Here is a 26,207-nt window from a genome sequence, read left to right on the forward strand (position 1 = left end):
TAATTTCTAATGTAAGCAACTGTTTAAAAAAAGGAATGGAAGTTAAATTGGATTTTAATTGTACCTCCATTATCTCATTATAAATGGAAATGTCCTCCACACATGCATTTTTTAAATACCATAATTTTTGTACTTTGACTTTAGAAAAAGAATTTGTAAAGGCTTATTAGAGTGGGGGGAAAAGAAAGAGAAAGAAATGTTCTTCAAATTTTCCAGGGTAGGTCAAAGGAGCAGAACAAAGAGAAATACTGAAAAACCTAATTTAGGGACAAAAAAGTTAGAAATCAAAGTATGAAGTAACTGTCATTCGTAACTAGGAACAGTTGTCATGGAGCTGGTTTTACCTCCTTTTAAGGAAATAGAGTGCTAAGAAAATAAATTTCTATATCGAGTAATAAATAGAAATACCTCACTCCAGCCTCACATGTTAGGAGTTTTTAAAACAACTTCGTATTTTCCTCAAATTTGCATTTCTCATTCATATTTCATTGTCAGCTCCTCTCTCATTTTTAAATTTATCTCTGTCTTTATAAAATTACCACTATGCCTTATTTTGGGCGATGATACAGAGGATAAATACATAACCGCTGAATAGTTCCAGTTTCCTTCAGAAAGCTAAAAAAGTCAGGATTACTTCACAATGGCTTCTTAAGCTGATCTGCCCTCTGTCCCCGCAAAGGAATCATTCCTCTTCCCCAGATCAGTCTCCATCTCCCTCTTCTCCCCTCAGCCCTCCATTTGAAGAAGAGAAAATGAGGCAGTGAGGGTTAGACCCTTTATCCTGTGCTGTGTGAGTCGTGGATGCCCGAGCATCCATCTGGCTGCAAAGCAGGCAGTCTATAAACTTGCAACCCTTCTGTACGTGGGACCAAGTTGTTCTCACACAGGAGAGTTTTGTCAAGATCACTTGTCCAGAGGTTCAAGGTTGCCACTGTCAAAACTTAATGTTCACCTTATACCAGGGTTCAGAGTGACCTGCCTCTGCAGGTGGTTACCTCTCTTCCCTTTTCTTTATGAGAAAGAAACCGTTGAAAGATGTGGGCTCCTCATGAAACTGCCATCACCAAGACAGTGTGACTCCATGAGGTCATTCAGACACCTGTGAAAAAGTGTGTTGCAAACTAGAAACTGAGTTGCGCTCACAAAACGAAATGACTCCAAAGGAGGCAGAATGGGAGAGCTTTCAAAATGCATTTCGAGCTTAAAGCTAATTTCCAAGTTGTCCCAGGACCCCTCCCTAAACATCAGAGGTTGTACTAAAATAAGCCAGTCTATTTTTAACAAGGGAGTCTGTAGGTGCTAATCTACTTCTGTTTTAATTCCTTATTGCTCTTGGGAGTGTCCTATCAAGCAAGACAGACTTCTGTCTTCACTCATAAAAAATTAAACTCAGGGGACTTCTGATTCCATGCCTCCAGAACGTTCCATGACTTCTCATGCGTGGTGCTGAGGAGGTGGTTCTGGGACAGGACGGAGGTGGGGTGGGTACTTGCAGTTTCCAAGGGAATAGTTCTCTCTTTAGCTATTTTACTTTAGATTAAAGTATACACTTTTGTATGAAAGAAAAGATGTCCTCACTAAAAACCTGGTGTTTGCAAAATTCTGCGTCTGATTTTACAGATAAGGCAACTGAAGACTTGCCTGTTGTCGTTAAGCTCATTAATGACAGTTTAAGTGGGACTGAAATGTGAGTCTCTTAATAGCCAGCCCCCTGTTTTGTCCACTTGAAGATGATACAGCCAGACTTTTCATTTCCAGGCTTTTTATGAACCATTTCCCAAGCTTTTGACTTTGCAAAGTCTCCAAGAATTATATTAAAAACAACTTTTCAAACGGGATTCGCAATCCCATGGACTACTTACGATGTAGCGCCTACAAGATCTGGCCCACTGCATGGAATAGTCTTCATTCTTCGCAGGAAAATGGGTCAGAACTGAATTTAGTACATTAACTAGCCCTCTGAAAGCTAAAATTGTCCCCCTTTTAACACATTAGTTTCCAGAGTTTCCAGACCACGGGACAGATCTGACCACGTATATGTTAAGCACTTCTTAAACGTACTTTGGTTGCCCCTCCCCTTATTTGTAACAAGTACCACAGCTTCTGATAAACAGTGCTGTATTATCCTCTGACGCTGTCACACGTTAGCCCTTTGCCAATGGAAATACTGAAATGCATGTTTTAAAAGCCAAAGAATATTTTTTGATGGAAAAAGCAAAATCCAAGTTTGTTCCATGGTAAAGAAAGCACCACCCCCTGAAAACAAATCCACTCACACATGCACGTGGAATCACTTCATCTGAGGCCCCAGTGAATATGCAGTCTTCTCCACCTGTTGCCCTGGGAGACGTGATTCATCTCAAGTGGGAGCACAAGTCATCTGCAGGGGACTTCCAAAGGGCTTGGAACCAGACCATCAAAAAACCACTTACCAAGAGTTCCAGCTTTGAAACTCTGTCTCGCTATGTCATAGATGAATTTTCTTGATAGTTTCTATCACGTACATGATCTTTAAACTCACATGACCCAAAGACATCTACCAAAATGCACCCAGGTTTCCCAGGACACACGCACACAAAACCGAAGGTGTGCATCAGGACTGTGGACCTTCTCCACATCATGCGTTTAATTCGCTCATTTACAGCTTATCGAATGCTAATTTTTGCCGGGAGCTGTTCACTTCATTAGCTTTCCCCAGATTCTCCCTGTCTCTACATCGACAGGGAACATACTCTCAATAAGCAACTGAATCTAGACATGAATACTTGGTGTTACGCCCCAGCTCACCCTCCAGAAAAGCTTACTATTCAAGTCAAGTCTGTGTTACCCATGACCAGAGGGCTAGCTATTGGAAAACTGCCAGAACTAGAATTTCTTGACTCTTTTCCATTGAAAGCATTCTGTTCTTTTTGACTCCGTTTACTGTAAATGCATAGTTTTTCTGAGTGTCAGACTGCAGTCCTTAGGCCAACAATGGAAAGATAGATGTGAGGAAAATAAATGTTAGATGAAAGTATTAGACCTCAGCTGATTTAGGAAAGTAGAAAGGATGAACCAGAAAAAGGCTGAAGAAAGAAGATGAAGTTAATTCTGGCTGGAAGAAGGCAAGGACCAGCCGTGAGGGTCAGGCAGCTCACAGCCAGCGGGAGGAAACCACGTCAGGGAGGGACCGAGGAAGGGTCCTGCTGGGAGCCTTGCGGCCACCTGTGGGGACACCTGTGTCACAACGGCCCTGAGGTGGAGGGTAAGAAGGAGAGGGAAGGGTCCAAGGAGGAGGAGCCTGGTACGGAATCACAGAGCTGAGGGGGGTCAGGAGGCGCAGAGAAGGGGAAGTCAGAGGGCGGAAGCCTCAGAAGATGCGGAAGAGGAAGGCCAACCTGCACCTTGCCCTGTGCTGAGTGTGGAGGAGCTGCTTCGGAGGAGACAGAGCCTTCACAGCGATGGGTGCTGGCTGGGACCGGGGAGGACGTGGGCCACCCGAGGCTGAGATGCAGAAGGGGGTGTGACCTGGGAAGGGAGTTCCAAAGGAAGCAAGGAAGAGTCCTCAGTCGGGAAGAGAATGGATGACAGAAGGAGCCTCAGTCTGGGGAAGAAGCCCAGAATCCTCGAGGGACAGGAGGCGGGGACTGCGGGTGGGGGGCCGGGCAGTGCCTCCAAGGACAGAGACAGGGAGACAGGGGTGGCGTCCGCAGGCCCAGACACCCCAGTTGGCTCCATCCATCTCCGGGCCTGAGCCGGGGAGGCGCTCTCAAATCTCGGCTGACTCACTAGATGTGGTGAGGTGGTGAGGGCCACCTGGGCCTGGGTGGGCCAGGACGTGGCGGAGCTTCTGGGTGACCTTGGCAACGGAGCTTGGCAACCCGCGGCCACGCCTCCCCCCGCCCTGGACAAGGCTGCCCACGTGGAGGGCCAGCCGAGGCCCAGCTCCCTGCGCTGGTTTCCGTACTAGGAACTCTCCTCTGGGACTTGTGTTTAGGTTTTCTCGGTGACTGCCTTCAGGAAGCATATTATGTGGATTTTACAGTGGAATTCACACAAGTTCATGTTGATCCATTGGCTCTGGGCCTTTTCAAAAACATACACAGAAGTTTCATGCTTTAAAATAGCCCAAAATGTATTTTGGCTTATAAGTTATTATTTGGCACACATTCGGTGTTGAATTAATACTAAGGTGTTGAATGGTTGAATGGATGGTTGAATTTGGATTCTTCCCATTGAGTCTACTTTGTAAAATAGAGAAATTTGTGTCACCAAATTTTTTTCCAAAAATTACAAGCGCAGCCTCCCAGGCCTGAATATAATTATGTGGCAGCCAATTACGGAAACACTGGATTTCTTCTTAGGCACCGTTTTCTTCCTTCTCCTGTGTGTGTGTTAGCATCAGCACCAACACTGGTCGTACTGGCGAGGGGTAGAAGCTAGGACTCCCGGAGGGAGCACTCAGCTCTGGTCAGCACTGCTGGGGTATAAATTCCAGAAGGACAAGACAGAAGACTGGAGAGAGGCAACGCCACGTAACAAAATGCCTTTTCTGCTGTGTTAACAAGCTAGTACTTGACACCTCTTTCGGATGCGGGAAGTGATGGAGGGTTATTAAGTAATAAGGGAGTGAAGTCCATTTTATGTTCTAAGTATATCCCTCCGGAGACAATGCAAAGTGTGTGGAAGGACAAGACAGACAACGAGGATAGTAGGAGACTTTTACTGTAACTGTCTCTTTGAGAGATGCCGGGAGCTCAAAATAAAAAGGTGATTTAAAAGGAATGGAGAGATTCCAGTTTCAAGAAGCACTTAAGAAGTACTGTCAAGAGTCTGCAGTAAATAAGTTCATGTGTGTCGTATTTTGTACACTAGAATTTAACTCAACATTGTACATTGACAAGACTTCAATATAAAGAAGAGAATTTGCAGTAGGCAAGGAGAGGAAGGATAATGCTATTGCTTGCTCGAGTGGCCGGGTGGGCGGTGAGGCCATGAAACGCGAGGTGGCTGGAACGGGACGTGGGAGGGAGGGCAGGATGGGATGGTGGCCTGGACACTCTCCATGTGAGGAACCCAGGAGTTAGCAGTGGCGATTTTGATGATTGGCCCTTGCAGGGCAGGTCTTGGTGAGAGATGACAATCTGGGCTTCGTCAGCACACAGCGTGCAGGAGGTAGAGCTGATGGCCCAGCGTGCAGAGCAGTGAGCTACAGACTGAATCCTCGGGAGGTACCAGCTCCTAAAGGGAAGGCAGTGCAGCCTGGGAGCATGGGTTCCTAAGTAGAAAGCAGATTTCTGCCATTGCTACTTTTTGGTATAAAGACACATAGATTATTGAAAAGTCCAGAACCCTTTTAATCAACCAGTTTTACAAGTCATAGTCGAATAACAACTCCGTGTGTTTCATTGTAAATAGACGAGGTCTTGCTGTATTGAGATTCTGCCCAAATTCTAACAACATGCCGTTGTCAGGCAAAGCCTGCTTTCAAGAGGCAGCAGCGGGGAGGGAAGAGAACCACACTGGGATTCGGCCCAGACACATCCCTGCTTCATAACGTTTAACTGTGAAATGTTTGGCAAATTGCTCAGCCTCTCTGAGCTTCAGTTTCTTCATCTGTAAGATGTGATTAACCACATATATAAACCAGTTAGTTTAGGGTTCAACACTTCCTAGGGGCCCCCTGAATAATCCTTTATTGATGGGTATTATTTGCAAGTCGCAGGCTGAAGGGAAGTGACCAGACTTTGTAGGACGTGGCCCCAGACACTCAGCATGTGCCATTTCCGTATTGTCAGTTAATGTAACTGAACCTGTTTTTTGTGTTTTGTGTCCCTGGCCCTTTCTCTCCAGTTTGGTGTAACTCGCATCCCTGTGGCTGGCACCACACACTCACAGGTTCCCAGGGTGTTGTAAGTTCATCATCTGCTGGGGTTAACTTGCCCCACAAATCGGGATCGTTGCTTCAGTCGTAGTTGTCCTCAAGGATGCTCCCCACCTCCTCCCAAACACACTCACACACAGTAACTGGAAAATACCCAGGGAAGAAAGAATGAGTGGATGGGAAGTGGCCCTGCCAGCTGTCCAGTGTTTTTCTGAGTTATCAGCTGCTCGAGTTCTAACCTTTTCATTCTGCTTTTTATGATAGAGACACAAGTTAACTCAACCTAGAAGCCTCAGCTCCAACTTAACTGATGCATTTAAGGACCTGGATGATTACATACCATTTTAATAACAGTGTCCACTAACTAAATAAAAGTCCATTTGGCCTTTCACATTCCCAGATACTTAGTTTCCCACAAATGCATCCACTAACTTAATTATGACTTACAGGGAAAATTACAGTGTGTTGAAGGAAGAGCTTAAAATAGGATTTCAATCAACCTGGGAACTGAGTTAGAAGATTCTAATGATTGGTGTGTATTATATAAAGTATATCTAAATATTCAATCCTGTAATTCTCTTAATTTTAAGTGAAAAAAAAGAAACTCTATTTATGCCTCATAGGAGGCATTGGTTATTTAATTAAACATAAGCTGACATAGTAGACCTGGATTTTAGCCATGTAATAGCTTGTTAAAGGCAGCTGGCATTCTAAGTCAAATGAATGTGTTTGTGCACCTAGAATACATGACCTAGAGTTTGAAATAAAAATATAATACCAATAGAGAAAGGGATTTTTGGAAACCCATCTTTTCAAACAGAGGCATGTGCAGAGGGAAATTGGTAGCAAAGAGAGCAAGCAGGGAAGGCAGAGAGATTTTGTCTTCAGTTTCCATGCAGCAAAAGAAGCAATTAGCATATACAGACAACCCAAACTGGGACTAGAAGCATTTGGAGGATTCACTCTCATGATGACTCTTAAATCATTTTAAATAAAAATATTTCCTGCCTGTTGGTAGTTAAAAACACTTTCTAATTAATTTGTTCTAAGAATGTATCACTCAAGGTCTATATTACCCCAGCAAGAATCACTAGAGTTCAAAACATCTCATTATTGGAAAGGATAACTACAATGTGAATAGGATTATGCCTGCCCTTTTTAAGACTAAAGTATTCCTAACTTAAATGACTTGGGGCCGGGGAGGATCCAGAAGATGTTCTAAATAGCAAAAAGGAAAAATGGGTGCAATTATGCACACCTCCCAAGATTAAATTTATCCCTTTGGAGTTTCATTATTTCATTCACAGAAAAATTGAATGGCTCTTTTCAAATTTCTTAGAAAGATGTAATTATTAAAACTCCATACATAGAAGAATAGTTTTTTGGGTCCTCCCCCGCCCCCCAAATAAGGGTGATTACACTTACAAACTTTTTCAGATTTCATTTGGATTAAAACATTGTTTATAAAGGCAACATAGCCATCTAGTGGAAAGATTTTTAATAACAAATTATTTTACTATGAAGAGGTTTGTTTACAAAATAAAAGCTGAAGCCAAATGAAACACTTGTTTTGTAACATGTGATAAATGATTATAAAAAATAGAAGGAGTACTTACAGGGGCAGTGTTTTCTGAGACAAGTGTTGTGGAACATTTCCAGACACAAAGTTTTAACCAACCTTCCCATCCTCACACAGCCCATTCAAAACTAAATTATTTTACCAAAACGTATAAATGAAAGAGATGCGGTTCAGTCATAGGTTTGATTATAACTGAGGTTTTCTATGCCTGAGATTGTAGGTGGTATATGGTTACCGTGCCCCCTTCTGCTGCCTTTTTCCTTCTTTTCTGTAAAGCAATGCATCAGCGCTCCTCTCCTCTCTGAATTCCCTTCTCCCCCGAGTTGTCTTTGCTGATGGGAGCAGGTGGTACGTCCCAGGGAGACTCTTTGCAGGAGCAACACCTGTTCTGCCATCACGAGTGGCATCCCTGCTTCTTTTCCTTAGTCAGGCTTTGTTGTCAAACCTTCCGTGACAGCTCCTTTCTCCCTGGTTATCTCAAGTCCCCGGGAATCGAAAAGTTGCTCCTCGCTGATATTTATTGTATATTTAGTCCTCTGGGCAATACTGCATAGAGTCTGATGGCTGTGGGACATGCTGTGCACTCAATACAGGGCTCTGTGCTAGGAGATTTACCCTGTCCAAACATTTAAGAGCAATCAATGTTTGTAAATAACTGAAAAGGCAAAATGCCACAGTGAAGTCTTCTACGTCAAGAGAGGAAGCATTGCACAGCGAAAATGAGCAGGAGACGGGAAATCAGAAGGCGTGAATTCTAGTGCTAGCCCCGCTGTGTTTTCGGTGTGCGTGTGTTGAGTAAGTCAACCTCGGTGGCTGCTTCCTCTTAAGTAAAATGGGAGTGATTAATCTCAAATCCCCTGCTGACCTTACCAGACTGTTGGGAGGAAGAAGTGGTCAGGTGATGTATGAAGACGTGTTTTATAATAATGGCAAAGTGTCAGGCTTTATTCCCTCGGGTTGAAATTAAAAGCCCTTTGGTAAACTTGGGATTGTCATTTGAATACGCAGCCACCTTGCCCTTCCATTGAATCGAGCATGTGTAATCATTTGCCTTTTTGTCACAAGTGTGGAGTCTTTGCTTCACAACCTTGTGCAGTAGGTCACTACTGTCGTTCCCATTGTGAATGGAGACGATAAAGCATGGAAAGCCAAAACCGTCTGAAAGGAGGTAGATCCTAGACTTAGGGTCCACCTCATTGTGTTCTTGGCCCCTGCATAACCACACCTCACTGCCTAGTCTAATGTATGGCTCCCATCCAGAAGCATCCCATCTGACCATTTTTTTCTATAGGCCTTTTTAACAACTCTACACATGATTTTCCTCCCTTGCTTGTAATTCCCTTTGGCTAGGTCTCCATCCAGCAAACACCTGTTTTAGCTCTCATTGTAATGCTCCGTGATGCCATTAACCTGTCAGAAATCCTCAGTTTCAGAACCTCTGCCTCGTTCGTCTTGATTTTCCAAGTACCGTTGCGTAACTCAGGTGTCTCACACATATTTGTAAATTGCTGTTGACTCCTAAATAAAGCTATAGTATGATTTTACCAGGATATTTTGACTGAGAAAAAATGAAATAGCTGAAGAGTAACTTACCAATTCTTTTTCTGAACCTGAAGGAAGTTGATTCCATTTTTGCACTGGGAAATTTGAGGTAGAAGCATTAAATATAAAAGAAAATCGGGTATCACGATATGAGAATATGAAAACGATGGCTTGCCTTTACTAAATGACAGTGGTTCTTTCTTGAGCCTTGATGTTGTACTGGATTAAATTTAAGCATATTATTAATCCCTCAGTAGGGTTTTGTGTACATATATGCGGTTTTGTGATCGGCCTCTATCCCAGGTTTATTACCATGCCTACTGCCAAGTTCTCATCTTATTTGCAAACGTTTCAAGAATTCTCCCTCAGAGCCAATTATTTTTCTTTAAAAAGCAGACTGTCTTCCAAAATAGGCCCCTCAAGTACCCAGCAGGTAAACTAGATAGTGCGCAAACTAGACAAAGTAAACCAGGTCAAGGGCAGTAGGTCCTGTTTTCCCCACCCCACTCTCCAAACTCTGCTGTAAGCAAACAGAAATTCCACCCACATGCAAAGGGTCTATTTCCGTATTTTCTGAAATGTACCAAGTGTTCTCTCTTCTCAAAGTCATCATTATAGAAAAATCTCTAAAAGGATTTTTTTTTAAATTGAAGTATAGTCAGTTTACAATGTTGTGTCCATATCTGGTGTACAGCATAATGTTTCAGTCATACATATACATACATATGATTGTTTTCATGTTATTTTTCATTATAGGTAACTACAAGATACTGAACGTAATTCCCTGTGCTGTACAGAAGAAACTTGTTTACCTATTTTCTATATAGTAGTTAATATCTGCAAATCTCAAACTCCCAATTTATCCCTTCCCACTCCCTTTCCCCCCAGTAACCATGTTTGTTTACTGTGTCTGTATGTCTGTTTCTGTTTTGCAGATGAGTTCATTAGTGTCTTCTATTTTTCTTTTTTAGATTCCACATATGAGTGGTATCATATGGTTCTAATGGGATTTTAAATGCTTGTTTTACTATTCTTAGCATAGGCTCTTGGCGTTTTCTTCCGTAAAATATCTAAGCTTTGATCAAGACTCTGTAGTGAGCACTGTACGTACATGCTGGTCTCCTCCTGGTTTTAGTTGTTTGAAAAGTGGCAAACAGCCTAGTCACAACGCTCCTAGTATTTTCTCCATGTCTCATAATCTTAAAAGGGCACTGTCAGTGATTCTTGATAAATGAAACTTTGAAACCAGTTTCTAAAGGACATCTGATTAAAAAGAACACATAGATTGCTAAAGGTCAGTTTCTTTCTACGGAGCACTGCTGTGTCCAATAGTAAACCAGGAAATGGGGCAAACGGTGAGCAGTTAGGCACTTACCAAATGTCAATTATAAGTAGTTTTAGCACAAATGTGTGTCCATATTTTACCATCTGCAGAAATAAAAGATATAAACACAATCCAATATTTCACAATGTTCACTCTAACATGGTGGCATTTGGGATGTTTGTAAATATCGCAGAAACAGATACAAGAGCCAGAATTCATGTTCAAAAACTTGTGAATCATGGGTGTGGATTCCAGATTTGTTGCTCTACAGCAAAGACACAATGGAGAACAAATTGTTTCAAAGATGTTGCCTCAGATAAGCGTACCTGCATTGGTGTGCCACACTCTGCGGGGCACTGTGGGGAAATGTAACAGCAATAAATTTCCAAGGAGTTTACTATTTAATCAGTGAAAGCAAGCTGATTTTCTAGTCTTTTTATAGTTCCTTACTTTACACGCACAAACATCTGAGCGCGGTGAAGCTTGGCAGAATGAGTACAAATTTCCCATTTAAATGTGATATTTCTAGAATTTACCCCCCAAGTTGCATTTTTTATACATTTGGCATCATTAATTTCTCCCAGGAAATTTCAGAGAATTTTCTCAATGGTGGAGTCCTACTTCCTCCCACCCACTTTCCCATAATTACTGGAAATACATCAACTGCCAGAGATGCAGTCTTAACTCAAAGATACTTTGAGAAATGAATGGCTCTCCCCTTCAAAACATCCCTGACCTAAGCATGTGGCATCATCAGGGACTGTGGCTTCCTAGGCTACCTCAGGCTGCAGACACATTCACAGAGCCCATAGGCAGAGACCTAACCCATGGTGGGCTCCCTCTGAATTCCAGCTCACTGCTTCCTCGTGGCTCCCCTGCACTGAAGGCTGGGAGGCATCTGACATCACTACCTCCCTGAAGAGCACTGCTCAGCTTGCTGGGCATTTGAGTACCAACTGGCTATTGTTGCTGCTTCTCAGAATTCTTGGGGCCACACCACTTTTCTGAGGGGTCCCTCCTTTCTCCACCAATGAATCTACCACGCTCCCTAGAAATAAGTAAAAAACTCAATTTCACTATTATATTTTATTTTTCTATTAAAGTGTCCTCTGACTGAAGAATCCTTTCCAATTCCTACTGGGGTCTTTTTCCTCCAGGTAATCTGTTTTCTCAACTAAAATTTCTGTCTAGTCTCACTTTCAGTTGTAGATTGCCCCTGTTCCTTAAAGTCTCCCCTTTGTCTACATTCTCTCCACCCTCATCCTTGCTCCTAAGAATGGAAGAATGAATTAATGAGATTCCAAACCCGGTCTGCAGAGAAGGGTGATGTGAACTTAGCAAACTCTGTTTTAGATTTCGCTATCTTTTATCTTTTTAGCTATCAATGGGGGAAAAATCAATGGAAAACAGACTATGAATAGAATTAACCAAAAGTCAAAATGACTTTACACCAAAGAGTAACATAAAGACATAGATCGCATATTAAAGCATAGAATCACGTATCTCAGAGATTTTAAGTAATTCAAATTATGTAAGGACAAGGTCCAAATGCCTGACAGTGCCCATTTTTTGAGGTTATGATGCACTTTATTCCTTTATTAAATAAGGGTTCTCTTTCCTTCACTCGACACAGGCTCACTCGTCCTGTAAAAATGGTGGTGCTCATTCTGTGCTCTAAATGTTCTCACATAGCTGAGAAAAATTCTTCTGTGAAGTAGTTTCCTGGAGTTTTTTGCTTTTCGTGAAATGATTTCCCTTGACAAAATAAAGCGTTGTACTACATTGCAGCCTCACTGTTAGGAACGAAGAAAGAGGGGAAAGCGCGGGAAGACCCACACACACCACAAAGATGGAGAGCATCCAGATCCTAGAGGAGTGGTGAGTGCTGTTCCCATGGTTACTGTGTCTCGTGTGTGCGCACTGTTCACGCCTACCCAGCGCTGAAACACAGTCCCAGGCTTCCTGGTCCTCCTCGGAATGGTTCTGGGCGATGGATGCACACTCAGCCTGGGAGATCTTAGTTTGTGATTGCAATAGCTTTCTGTTGACTTTTCTATGAGCTATGCTGTTGGCTAAAACGTTACCTGAGCTTAACCGCTTTCAGAATATAATGACTGCTAGGTGAATTAGCTCCCCAAATTGCCTTAATTCTTTTTCTCTTTTCTGAGAATATTTTTTAAGTTGTTCTCTTTATAGGGGAAGAGTCTAAAACACACAAAAAAAAGATGGAATTACTTAAGTCAGTCAGAAAGGACACCCAGCTGGCCCCTGGCCCCAATTCCATCAGGTCATACTCAAACCAAATATTGTCTCCAAAGTGAGAAGCTAAATTACAGTATTTACAGAATAAAATTGAAATTCAAGTAGATTCTTTGTATAATAGGTGCTTTCTTTTCCCGCTTCTTATGAGAACGCTTTGATGTGGATGCTTCATAGTAATTTTTCTGTCTTTTAAAAATGTTTGTATGAGAAAGTTCAAGCATCTTGGATGGTAGCAAATCTATTTAAAATACTCGGTCAAAAAGGTAAGAATAAATAAAATATAAGTACTTTTTGGAACAAATGTATTTTTAGGTTGGAAAATTATTAAACAGACCAATGAATGGGAAAGCAAAACCAGGATCAATTTAACCACAAGAATCTCCAAGCTTCTCTCCTCTACTTCTTTGATGGATAAGGAAGTAATAACTGGTGGTTTCTGCAGGAAAGTAGTTGTTGAAGATCTGAATATAGAGAACTAAAAAGTCCCTCATGTCATGATAAAGGTCTGGTCCTTTTAAACTGTGATAACTCCATTCACAATATTGACTAGAATAACTATTAAAGTTTAGGAAAATACGTGACAAGTCCACACTATGTATTCTTATTTTAGATCCTGTGAAAATGAAAATAAAAAATACCAGAGATGGGAAGAGAAACTGTATCTTATGGATTGAAAATTAAAAGCTACATCTGATGCAAACAAAAAAGTTCAGTTTGCCTTTCAAAGTAATGTATAAACTGTTTCTATCAACTTACAATAGGTTGTTATGATTTGAACATTTCCAAGTTTCATTACAAATTTATGATGACCACGTGCATGGTATGTGTAGCCCCTTGCTTTCCGAATGTCTGACTCCCTAACACGTAGCTTGTGCCTACAGGAATTTTTGTCAAGAGCCAGAAATAATTAGCCTAGTCCTGGCAGATGTTTGCCAGCTCAGGCCGAACTGAGTCACAATGACCACTAGATGGCAGCAATTGAATAGCGTTTCTGTTTGCCTTCTCCTACACCTGGGCCAGCCTTCATGTCAAAGTTGTCTTTAATAATGGCCCCATTCTGTCTCTGCAGCCAAAACCCCACTTCAGATGAAGTCCTGTCCTGGTCTCAAAATTTTGACAAGATGATGAAGGCCCCGGCCGGAAGAAACCTCTTCAGAGAGTTCCTCCGAACAGAATACAGTGAGGAGAACCTACTTTTCTGGCTTGCCTGTGAAGACTTGAAGAAAGAGCAGAACAAAAAAGTCATAGAAGAAAAGGCCAGAATGATATATGAAGATTACATTTCTATCCTATCACCAAAAGAGGTAAAAATCTGGCAGATAGTGATGTGGGCTTCTTAAGACCAAGGATGAACTGAAAAGGACCTCTGTCCAAACTGAGTCATGCCTGGGGTGAGGACAGGCTAGAAGGCTTCCCTGGGCAGATAGTCCAGATTCCATTCTGAGAATCCACCTGACCTCGTGTTTGAGGTTAGGTTTCCCCACGGTGCTTTGATGGCTGACTCAGGTAGCAGTCTACTTGATTATTTCAGAACTAACACTAGGAAGCCTATTAAATACAATTAGCCATGACTTTGCAGTGGAAAAGAACTTACTCTGAGGCAGTGTTTCTCAAAGTGTGATCCCTGGATCACCTGTATGAGGATCCCCTGGAGCATCTGTTTGAAAAACAAATTCTTGAGACCCACCCAGGACTTCTGAATCTGAATTTTTGGAAAGACAGCCCAGGAAATCCACACTTTTAGCAAATTTTCCACATATGTACTGGTTTGAATACCTCTGGTAGGAGGTAAAAATCAACAACAAAAAATCCTGCCATGTTGATGCGTGTAAAATAATAGAATTTCTACAGAACTGAAGAATAAGTCTTTCTGACCCAATAATATTCTTGGGGGAGAGTTGGGTCATGAGTTATTTTACTGGTTCTGTTTCCATTTTTGCAAGTACATGCTGTTTTTCCCATTGCCAGGATGTGCCTGGTAAACAAGGAACATTTCAAGGAACCACATGAACACTTTTCCATTAACTTTTTAAAAATGAATTTGCTCCTGAGAAATCTTCCATTTTTTAAATTTTTTTTAATTGAAGTACAGTCAGTTACAATGTGTCCATTCTGGTGTACAACACAATGTCCCAGTCATGAACGTACAGTACAAATATTCATGACAAATTTTCCATTTACCAGAATTACACACATTTGGTGAGGGAGGTGCTAATAGTCTGCCCGGCCTTTGGAGTGCTGAGTGACTGAATTCCAGAGATGCTTCTAAGCATTTGAACTTAGAGGTTTCTAGAATGCCTCTCTTCTGCATGCCACTTCTTGCCTTTTCTCTCTCTCCTAAACCATTGTGATTTTTACCTGTGCATTTAAATGTTCTGATCTGGTACTTTCTGGTCCCAGAGTTTAGCCTCCACACCCCTCTCTTTGTGCACACAGACATGAAGTCCCCCAGAAGTAGTCTGTACTCATCTGCCTCGTCCAACACATGATGTGGCCCCAACCGGCCTTATCCTCCTTACTTTTCAAAATTTATAAGATGAATTTGTATCTACTTTATCAATCTGTGTGTTTGGGATGCTGTATTCACTATTTCACTACTAATGAAGTATACCTAAATGATTTTTTTATTGAAGTATAGTCAATTTCTGGTGTACAGCATAATGTTTCAGTCATACGTATACAAACATGTATTTATTTTCATATTCCTTTTCATTATAGGTTGTTACTATTGAATATAGTTCCCTGTGCTATACAGAAAAATTTAATTTTTTATCTATTTTATATATAGTAGTTAGTATTTATAAATCTCGAACTCCCAATTTATCCGTTCCCACCCCCTTTACCCCCTTGGTAACCATAAGTTTGTTTACTATGTCTGTGAGTCTGTTTCCCTTTTGTAGTTAAGTTCATTAGTGCCTTCTTTTTTCTCTTTTTTTTTTAGATTCTACATATGTGTGACATCATTTCTTTTTTAATGCATTAATTAGGCTCTAAGTGCCATTAGTATTCCAGGGCACTCCAGTAGTGTCTCTACAAAATGAGAAACCTGAACTAGATACACAAAAGATGGTGGTTTTTGTTTTTTTTTTTTAACTGTATTAACATAGGAAAAGTATTCATGGAAACAAGGAGGGGAAATTGTTTCTGTAGCCTCAATACATTTATTACTGATGCCACTTAGTATTTCTAACACCGTTAAAATTCTGCATCTTAAAAATGCATCCTTCAGTTTCCTGGACTTTCTAGAACCTCAGCATCTAAACAATTCTACTTGAAATTTTATTAGCATATTAATTTCACCTCCATTTTTTAAACATTGTGGTACATGAGAAGTGTATCAAATAACCCCAGTGTGCCCAGAGACGTGCTTTTCTTGCCCATACGTACACATAATTAGAGTCTTTGGGAAGATTATCTAGCCCATTTCTCTCCCCAAAATGTGCAATGTGTATCATTTTTAAATGAGTATTGTCTGGATTATCTAGTCCATTCCTTTGTACTGTCTATGTATCATCTTAAAATGATGACTGTCCCATTTTAAAGTAACATTAGTAGAAAAAGTATTCTCCATATTAAGTACACGCAGTTCCTTTATTTTACAGTCTCCATCTTCTAAGTTTTAGTTTTTACGGGAAACACTTTCCCACTGTCCTGACAACTCTTTTGATTTTCACATGTCACACATTGGTGAAGCTTTATAAAACACTTAATTTTCACAAAATTGCTTCTTTGGGCTACAGTTTAGAGACACTATAGTTATTGATTACTGAAATATAAATTATTGGATTTGCATTTTACAAAAGTAATGGAGTCTTGTTTTAGCCAAATTTCTTCACTCTGAACATGAGTTCCACCAAAAAGTCATTAAAATATTATTTCCTGATTAAGTATATGACCTTCCCTAAATTAAATACTCATACTTAGTGTAACTGCCATATTTATTCTCTCCTTTATTTTTTCTAACATCTACATTTGGGCCATTACACACTCCTTAATATCCTCTAAATACTATAGAGGGAGGCAGAGGTGAAATTCAAATCTTCATCATTTTGCTACTTGGTGGCTTGACTTATAACTCTTGACACAGACCTAAGGTGCTGGACTGCATGATTGCTCCTCTGTCAGCATAGTAATTATATTGGTTTGTTATTTAGCAGAAAAACTGAATAAACCTAAAGTAGGCAATTACAAACGGTTAACTTAAAAAGTTATATTTTAATGCCCAGATGTAGATATATTTACTTGTGAGCCAAGTCGAATGACTTGATTCACTAATATACTCACAAAATGGCCTGCACTTTCTAGCTTTGCCAGGGTCCTTCCCGAAATACTGTATCTCACTAACCTTCCTGTGCAAAACTTGTCAGCTTCTAATCAACAGTATGTTACTAACCATTTAATGATACTGAGTTACCATCCTTCAGATTTTGTCCTCTAGCACTGGCGAGAACACGTATCCCCTCAAGTGAGCCCTGCCTACACGGTGGGAAGGACAGTGAACTAACATTCACGTGCCCAGGACTCTGGCCCCGGCTCTGCTTCAACTTAATTATGTCACCGGGGATAAATTAGTTCAGTTTTCTGGGCCTCCATGTTCAGTTGATTTGTTTACAAAAATAAAAACAAAGAGGTACAGAGGGTAATAAACCAAATCCAGAAAGGCAGCTGTAAGGCCCTTGGCTACAGTGGCATCTTCCCCAGCAAATGGCACGGCTAACCACTGGTGGTCCTCCTTACTGCTCTGCCAGAGCCAACCTCAGACTCCCTCTCAACACAGAACTCAGAGCAGCCTCTGCAAACCGTCAGAGCTGGGAATCTGTTTCCCACTTTGGAGCTAACTAATCTAGCTTCTCCACCTCTGAAATTCTATAACTCTTTCTACTCAGAATATTCTTAAAGAATATGAACATTTGAGTCATTTATAAAATAATGACTGAACAGCTGAAAATGCCACGATTTTATTCTTAACCAGAGCCTCGTTTTTCTTCTCTAGACTTTCATTTTTCCCTTAATTTGATTGAGTTATCATGTTCTTCTTTGTTAAGTGTACAGGAAGTCTACATTCTTAAAATTATCTATATACACATAGCATATTTCCTTCATGAGGCCAGTGTGCTGAAAATTAAATTTCATTGCTTTAAGAGCACATTTTATGCTTTTTTAATAATTTGAGCATAGTGTTATAAAATAGATGTTTATAATCAGGAGGCAATATAACTTCCATTCTGGTAGAGTATACATTTCAAGAGGGGAAAGGACCAAATATTAAAATTTTTAAAAATCTAAAAGCAAATAAAACACAGCATTTCTTTCAAAAGTAAATTTTCTTTTTATGTGATATCCTCAAAGGGGAAAATAAAACAGAGGTAATAAAGAAGAGTTTAAGACTAACGGTAGCCTTGCTATGCATCACTGATGCTAGTGGCAGTTTATATTTATTAAGTGTTGGAAAGACAAACCCAGCAAAATAAAGAACTTTAATAAAAAGTCTACTTAAGAGGTATGACCAACAATAGTTCAATAGCACTGAACTATTGAATAAACAGATAATTATAAATCCTGCAACAAATGTAAGACAGCGGAATTGAAGAAAACTATGTGTGTTCAGTTCTCTACAAATCCCCTTAGCGATGGCTTTGTCCTTAACCAGGGCTGTAATCCAGCCCTACCACTTACCATCTGTTTGACACTGATCAACTCACGTCAGTGCTCTGTGACCTCAGCTTCCTCATTTTGTAGAATGATGGCGTGGAAAAAGCCCTAAAACCCACTCAGTCTATGACTTTCAGACTCTGCTTTATGGCAATTTTAATAATAGTAGAAACTGTTTGCTTCTTCTGATTTCACCCTAAACCTCCAGCGGCTATCTGGGACGGAAAAAAAAAAAAGTAATAAGCCTATTTAAGCACCAGGATTATCTAAAAATAAGGCATATGTGGTAGACATGTGGGTTCTGTGTGGGCATCTAGACAGATGACTCTTCAAGCAAAATTATGGGAATCTAGCATTTTTATGATTTAAACCCATTTTTCTAAACAGGACTCAGTTGACTGTATTTTCCTAGAGTCATTTCTTATGCTTATTATAATTCAAAACATATGTGCTGAGTACTTCCTGCGAGCCTGGTCCTGGGCTAGATGTTGGGGATGTGATGGTGAACAAGAAAAACACTGGCCTATACCTTATGGAGCTTTTGTTTCAGGAAGGCAGACAAATCATGTCAAAAATAAGTAATTAAAAATCATGGGAACCACTATGATGGGGGTGGAGGTCAAATGATGTAGTTAGAATAGGGTTAGTCAGGTAAGGTCACTCTGAGAAAGAAAAATTCAAGTTGATACAAAGTCTAAAGACATTGGATTTGACCAAAAGGTATCATTATACATATGATCAATTATTATTATTGTTACTACTATTATTACTTTACATTGGGCTTAAATTTTGTTTTGACAAAACGGTCTTATTATTACAATATGTCTCACAACAATCCTGTAGCCTCTAGGACAGGTGGCACCATTTTATAGCAAAGGAAGGTGAAACAAGGACACTATGTGTATCTGGCAGAGATAGGACACAACCCAAGGTGCTCTGACTCCAGTTGTGGTGCTCCTCCAACTGCAGTATGATGATTCCTTATTCCATTGTCTAGTATTTTGTTCATGACACGACTATAGATTTCTGTGAACCCAAACTTAGAACATGAGACACAATGAGAATGAGCAACCTTAATCACATGTCTGAACTCCCCCTCAGAAGCAAGATAATTTCCCATAACTTATATTCCACCAGGAATATGATTACTCCACTTTATCCTTGCTCTAAGGAATACACCCCAATAATCAGTTTTGGGGGGAGGGTATAGCTCAAGTGGTAGAGCGCATGCTTAGCACGTGTGAGGTCCCAGGTTCAATCCTCAGTACCTCCTCTAAGAATAAATAAGTAAACCTAATTACCCCCTCATCAAAAACAAATAAACAAACAATAATCAGTCTTATTTGCAATTTATAATTATTTTCAGTAGAAACAACACAAAATAATACGTCTAAAAGTACTCATGGTAAAAAAATTCTATTAAAATAAATGAATCAGTCTTCAGATCTATAAAATTTAACATGAGAAGACCAAATTTAGTTAAAATTATAAAGACCATCTCAAATGGCAGAAACTATAATTGGTAAAGTTTAATATGGACTTATGAAAGAAAAAGAAAAAAATCAGAATTTTACTTGGAAGAGAATCCAAAACAAAGCAACTTAAGAGTAAAATTTAAAATAAAATGGAAAAAATAGGTTGAAAACTTAATCATGATGTGTAAAATAATTGTTCAAAGAATTAACTGACTTAAAGGAGGGTCTTTATGAGGGTAAAAGACTTTCAGTGATAATTCACCATTTTCAGTATAATTCTGGAAAAAAAAAAAAAAGGTCCAAAGAATCAAAATTTCCATTGCCTCTTGAAGGCTAGAAGAGAAAGGCAGGGTCAAAACTCAGGGTGTTCCCTTTGGGTAATATTCACCTATCATCAGTGAGGGAACTGGAGCCAGGGGTAGGAAATCTAGTAAGGTCAAGCATGGTAAATAACTCAGTTTGACCCGGCTTTTTCCAGCCACACTAGAAAGATTTGTTTTCATTCTCCCCACTTTACCCCCACACTCCTGTTGAACCTTTAGCTTCATCTTCCTCCCAACTAGTTCGTGCACTTGCTGGTGGGTATTTTTATGTTTGCGAGCCACCCACCTTTCTTCTCCCACCTCCTACTCCCCATGGTGATGGATGCTTCCAAGTTCATTGAGTCCTAGCACAGAGTCATTTCAGCCTTTGCTTCAGTTACCACCTCTCAACCCTGCCAACGTCCCTAGCACTAACACCAACAGTTAAATGCTGCCAAACCTATCAGCATGTTGTCTGGTGCCCTATCTCACAGCAGTGGTTCTTTTCTTAACTCTGTTACTACTGCGCCCCACCCAAAGGGGAGTCTGTGAGGACTGAGTAAGAAAAGAATTTCCGTTGTCCAAGGATAGCTCTTGTCTTGTGCTGCTCAACCTTCTCTTCCCTTAGGATGAGTTTTTTATAGGAAACCCCTCAGTCCCTTATGCACTGGACCCAGATAAGATGGCCTTATAAGCCATCCAATGATGCATGAATCCTAGGGTGAATGTGGCTCAGGTCCATGCTGGGATCCACCCCTGCTAACCTGTATTATAGATGTTCCACAATCTGAAGCACAAAGATGCCACAAGATGAAACTGTAGACTGTAATACCCATGGGGTTTATCCTTGTTATCTGACCTCTCTACACTTCTTTTGACTGACTGACAACCTTTTCAAACAAACAACCAGATATTAAGGTAAATATTTTATTTTTTAAATGGAAATAGCAAATGTGTTTTTGTTACAGATTACTAAATGTTGAATGGTACTATTTTCTCTATGATATTTCACTACTGTTTTTAATTTGTTAAAAAAAAGTTAAATCACGCAATGAGGACTCAAGACATTTAATAATTCAAAGTATCTCATTTCTCTGTCTTAAGATAACCAATATCATTCTAGCTCCTGATAAACTGTTTCATTTATCATATGTTAAATATGTTAAATATATGTTATATGGTAAATAGCATATATTTAATTATGCTATTATATAAGAAATAAATGACCTTCTTTCTTTATCACTAATCTAACATTTCTTTTTCCCATGAAACAAATAGTTCCTAAGTTTGAAAGTAAGAGCACCACTTACAAAAACAGAAATGTGTTTAAGACTCACCTTACCATAATACTACATTTCAGGATAAGATCAATCACTTTAAACTCCAGTTTAAACATTTTCCTGTTGAGTATAAACACAAATGACATTCGAAAATAAAAACTTAGATAAAAATTTATACTTTATGATGACCCTTATGGCAACAACACAGAGAATAAAGCTTAAACAATCCATTTCCAGAACATCTTTTCTTTTTCTTCCTTTAGAATTTAGAGAGAAGAACAGATACTTCAGCCGAGAAATGTTTTAAGTTCTTCTCTGTGTAAGTTAGTCTAGCTAAACCACTGAAATGGGGTCTGGATCACCATTTCCTGACACGTCCTCCCATGGCCACCATCCCTTGGGTGTATCATTGAACCCAATTCCACACAGGTTATAGAGCTCGGGAATCTGGGGACACCAGATGAACTATGAGTGGCCTCAGTCACTGGGACTGTTTCAGACCCAAGCTTAGTCCAAACAGTGGGTGGGAAAAGAAGCCAGAACCAAAAAGTCTTTCACAAAATGCTTGTGACAGTTTAGATACATACATGGAAAGTCTGTTTAGACTTGAGTACATCATGAGGCAGATAACTGTGGACGCCGATGCCCTGGTCCTTGTTCAGCAGTGAGAACTATGGACACCAGTCAGGACTCAGAGATGGTGCTCACCTCTTAGAGTTTTGCTGACAGGTCATTTCAGGGCAGAGCTTAGTCCTACTCCCCAGGCATGCCTTGACTGCTGTTTAATTTTCCCACCTTCTGGATCCAACATACCCTACCAGTTCCAACAGGATTAGCATTTAGTGAGAAAGAAACTTTTCAAATAACTCTGTATGATTACTTTAACAGGTACTCTGAATTCCTACTTACATTTCTCCTTTCAAAGGCTACATTTCAAGCAATTGTTCTGCTTAATCTTTAGAACAGAGATCTCTAGATGTATTGCTCTGTGAGGACCACAGAGTTGGCTATGCCCTGCCGGTAGACCTAAGACCTGAAGAATGCCCACTGGGGTCAGCCCTCCCACATCCCTGGTTTCCTACTTCTGACACAGTAGGACTTACTGGGATATGAAACCCCTGGGAATCAGCATTTGATATACACGTTACGTTTTGACAGAGAACTACTCTCTGCCAGACTTTTTATCTTGTTCCATGGAGAGAGTCACCCTGGCAGTCACATAATAGGAGGAGGGAAATTCATATTCTGGCTCCGGAATTCTCTGGTACCTCAACAATGAATAGAAATTGTCAAACACACCTGAGAAAAATGCATAGAAAAGGTAAATCCAAGTAAGCCAAGATATTTATGAACCAAAGTTCTGGTTTAAAAGTTGGTTTTTGTTTAATTCAACTTTGGAAAAAGGAAAGTATGCAAGGTTATGTAACCTTTGAAAACATAACCTCAGGATTTTAGGTTTACTCTTTGAGGTTTACTCTGAGATTTCTCTGAATTGTCACGAACCTATAGTTACTGAATTGAGATCTTTTGAAAAAATATTATTTAATGTATCTGCTCTTATTTCTTTTTAGGTCAGTCTCGATTCTCGAGTTAGAGAGGTGATCAATAGAAATCTCTTGGATCCTAATCCTCACATGTATGAAGATGCTCAGCTTCAGATCTATACCTTAATGCACAGAGATTCTTTCCCAAGGTTTTTGAACTCTCAAATTTATAAGTCATTTGTTGAAAGTACTGCCAGCTCTACTTCTGAATCTTAATTTTTATTTAAAAAAATTATTTTGGAGGGCTGAGATGAGAAAGAAAAGTAGTTAAGTAACACCTGAAACTGAGTTCCTGGAGAACTACAGTTTAGCATTCCTCAGGCTACTGTGAAAATACAACCATACAGTCTTTGTCTCCATTTTTATCAAGGTTATCTGTGGTTAAGTTTGGAGAAAATACCACATAAAACAATGAATTGCCAAATTAAGTTTGTTTTTGTTCAACACGCATTCTACTTGCAAGCAAACTGTATTTGTAGTCTCCTAGTGTATCCAGGGACTGCATGTGCAAAGTAAAACTGCTTCATTTGCCACGTAGCTGTTGTAATATTTAATCCAACGGCATAACTTATATCTGTATTTAAGGACTTTTGTGCAATATGGTCTTATAGAAATAATTGCCAAAAAACTGGCTGTGGTTTGCATTTTTAAATATAACCTAAGACAGAAAAAGCCAATTTTTAAATTGTTAACTATGACATTTAACATACTATATACTGTGTTCAGTACACTAATTTTGAAGCCAATATTTCTGTACATGAAAAAAAGAGCTATTTATCTCTGTTTGTTGGAAATCCTAACGGGGGATTCCTCTGGTTGTTCACTGCCAAAACTGTGGCATTTTCATTACAGAAGAGTTTGTTATGTAAAAACTATATATATGTAAGAAGAAGAAAAGAGAAAAAAAGCACAAAACAATTTGAAGATTTCTATCTCAATGACAAATCAGAGTGATACTGTTTTTTAATTGTAATAGAAGAAAATGAACCTATGTATATATTAGATGTCCAATACTGTAATTAATTTATTAAAGACTGGCTCTCCAGTTCTAAAATGGTTGTGTAAAGTATGTACTTCAGCAAGAAAAAAAAAAATAATAAGCTTGATAACTTAGTTTTGGAATATAAAGAAAGGATCTAATAAAGGAATGCCTACATGTAGCATCACAAAACATTTTGATGAATAGCACCTGTGCTGTGGCATATTTTCCTTGAAAGTGAAATCCAATGAAAAGCTAAGTTTTTAACCAAGAAATGTTTTATAAGGGTTATCTAGAAGGTAATTCTCTACTTCAGACCTTAACTGTTTTCACATAGTATCTTAAAAATGACTTATTTAAAAAATGTTAAAACCAAACTATTAATTCTCATCCATAACTGAAAGGCAGTGCAGTGCTCAAATCTCCTAGCTGCCATATTATTTTTTATAAGTACCATTAAATCTTTAAGACAAAAAAAAATACCTGCCTGATTCTGGCATGTACTTTTGACATTCAAGAAAACAGTATCCTACTGTGCGCGCACACGCAAAAATGTCAGTGTCATATTTATATCAAGGTGTTACATTTGAATATTAATATCCCCTGGAGGCTATTTTTTTAATCGTAAACTTAATAAACATAGTATTGAGTAACCTAAAATGAAAGTTTTAAAAATATTTATATCCACTGAGAATACTGGCCTTATATTAAGGATGTTATTAAAATTGTAGGTTTCCTTTGTCATTTTTTAACTACCTCTCATTTTTTTTAATTTATTAAACTTTTTTTTTAAAAAAAACAAGTTTGGGTTTTTTTTTTTTAATTTATTTTACTTGAAAGGCTGGCATCATAGTTTTCTTTTTCCATAAAACTTAAAACATTTCAAGAATTGTTTTGTAAGTGAATTTGATTTTCTAATTTATATAGAATTCAGGAGATATGGTTAAAAGGGCTATTATCTATTCCCTATGCAAATATTTTAACTGTTGCAGTGTTTGACAAAATGGGATTAAAAAAAAAAAGTTTGCAGAGGAGAAAACAAAACATTCTGTTTACACTGGCGTTGCTGACTATCCTATCATATTCAGCACTTTTAAATACATTATTTATGAAAATGTAGTTAAAATACAAGATAGAAAATATTTATAATAATCTTTTCTTTTAACAAATGCCTGTTTTTGTCTGAAAGTGTTAGTGTGTTAAGACATACTTAACCCAGGTCTATTAGATACTTACTATTTGAATAATAGTTTTCACTAATATGTTGAAAAAAGATAGCTATGAAGATGTTTACAAAAAGTCGTATTTTTTTTCCTAATGAGTGAAGAAAAACCTAAAAGAATCATCACTTCTATTGTGAAGTTTATTGTTCCTAAATTATTTTTCTTGATTAGAATTGAGTTTGTTATGCTACTGTGATGTATACAAATATATGTTGTGATATCATACTTGTTGCTGTGTTTGAGGTACAACAAATTGGTGCACATGACTAGAAAATATGTAATATACTATGATACACTGCATGCATAAATTTTTTTTAAATGTAGACTTTATATTCTTGTTGTTACTATATATGATGGTGACCTGCTAGTCGTTAAGTTATCTTTATAAGATACTTTGGACTATTAGGTGAATTGTCTGTATGACAATACCTTTAACATTTTACCAAATGTAAAAGATAAGGACCCTTATAAAGAGTCCTAATTGCTAACCCTGGGCATTTGGAGAATACAGATTTTGAAGCTAGTATATACCCTGTTGAAACCTGGTCAGGAAGTTGTGTTGAGAATGACTCCAAAGTAGATTTACACATCAGGTGCTGGTAATCATGCTGTGTGAGGATTTCTGTGCTAAATTCCTATTTTCTGGGGAGGGGAGGTTTCTCTTTTAATTTCAAAATATCTAAAGTTTCTATCTAAGAGTATGTCTGTATATTTGCAACTCTACCACTTTTTAAAGTATGGTATAATTCCTTCTGTTTTAATGACAGAGCTACAATAAACAAACAAAAAGAGCCCTCAACTGGTGTCTATGCTACCATTTCAAGAGCACAATATTTGTTTTGGTAGAGTTTGATCTTTCCTAGTGAGTAAATTCCTCCCTGGGGAAAAAGCAGCACTTTAGAAGGTACCCTTTGTGTTTTAGATTGCCAAGATACCTTTCCATGCTGTTAGAATCTGTTAATGCACACAGAAAGAGGTTAATGCTCTTTCTATGGTGTCTAACTTCAGATGTATCTATAATGGAAATATAAGGATATATATTATATTAAAAATACATGTGTATATATATATATCAATTGGAGAGCCAGATTTCTTCAGAGAGAGATCTTGAACATAGATCACACTAGTAATGAATGATGATGCTTCTTTACTCTGGATAATTGTTATTAGCACGTTATCTAA

General features: G+C 39.0%; 1 protein-coding gene across 2 annotated transcripts in view; it reads left to right on the forward strand.

Annotated features, from left to right (window-relative positions):
• RGS17 (regulator of G protein signaling 17) overlaps positions 1-24,567 on the forward strand; it is an 87,958-nt gene extending 63,391 nt beyond the window's left edge. The window contains exons 3-5 of one of the 2 annotated variants that reach the window (XM_010994020.3): positions 12,097-12,186; positions 13,640-13,874; positions 22,851-24,567. In XM_010994020.3, coding sequence (XP_010992322.1) covers positions 12,097-12,186; positions 13,640-13,874; positions 22,851-23,039 — 514 coding nt within the window. In that variant the 3' untranslated portion in view covers positions 23,040-24,567. The remainder of the gene's footprint in view (positions 1-12,096; positions 12,187-13,639; positions 13,875-22,850) is intronic. The other variant, XM_031456590.2, reaches the window with a different exon arrangement.
• Positions 24,568-26,207: the final 1,640 nt, after the last annotated feature.

This window comes from Camelus dromedarius, chromosome 6 (assembly GCF_036321535.1).
Source record: "Camelus dromedarius isolate mCamDro1 chromosome 6, mCamDro1.pat, whole genome shotgun sequence".
In the NCBI taxonomy this organism is placed as follows: Eukaryota; Metazoa; Chordata; class Mammalia; order Artiodactyla; family Camelidae; genus Camelus; species Camelus dromedarius.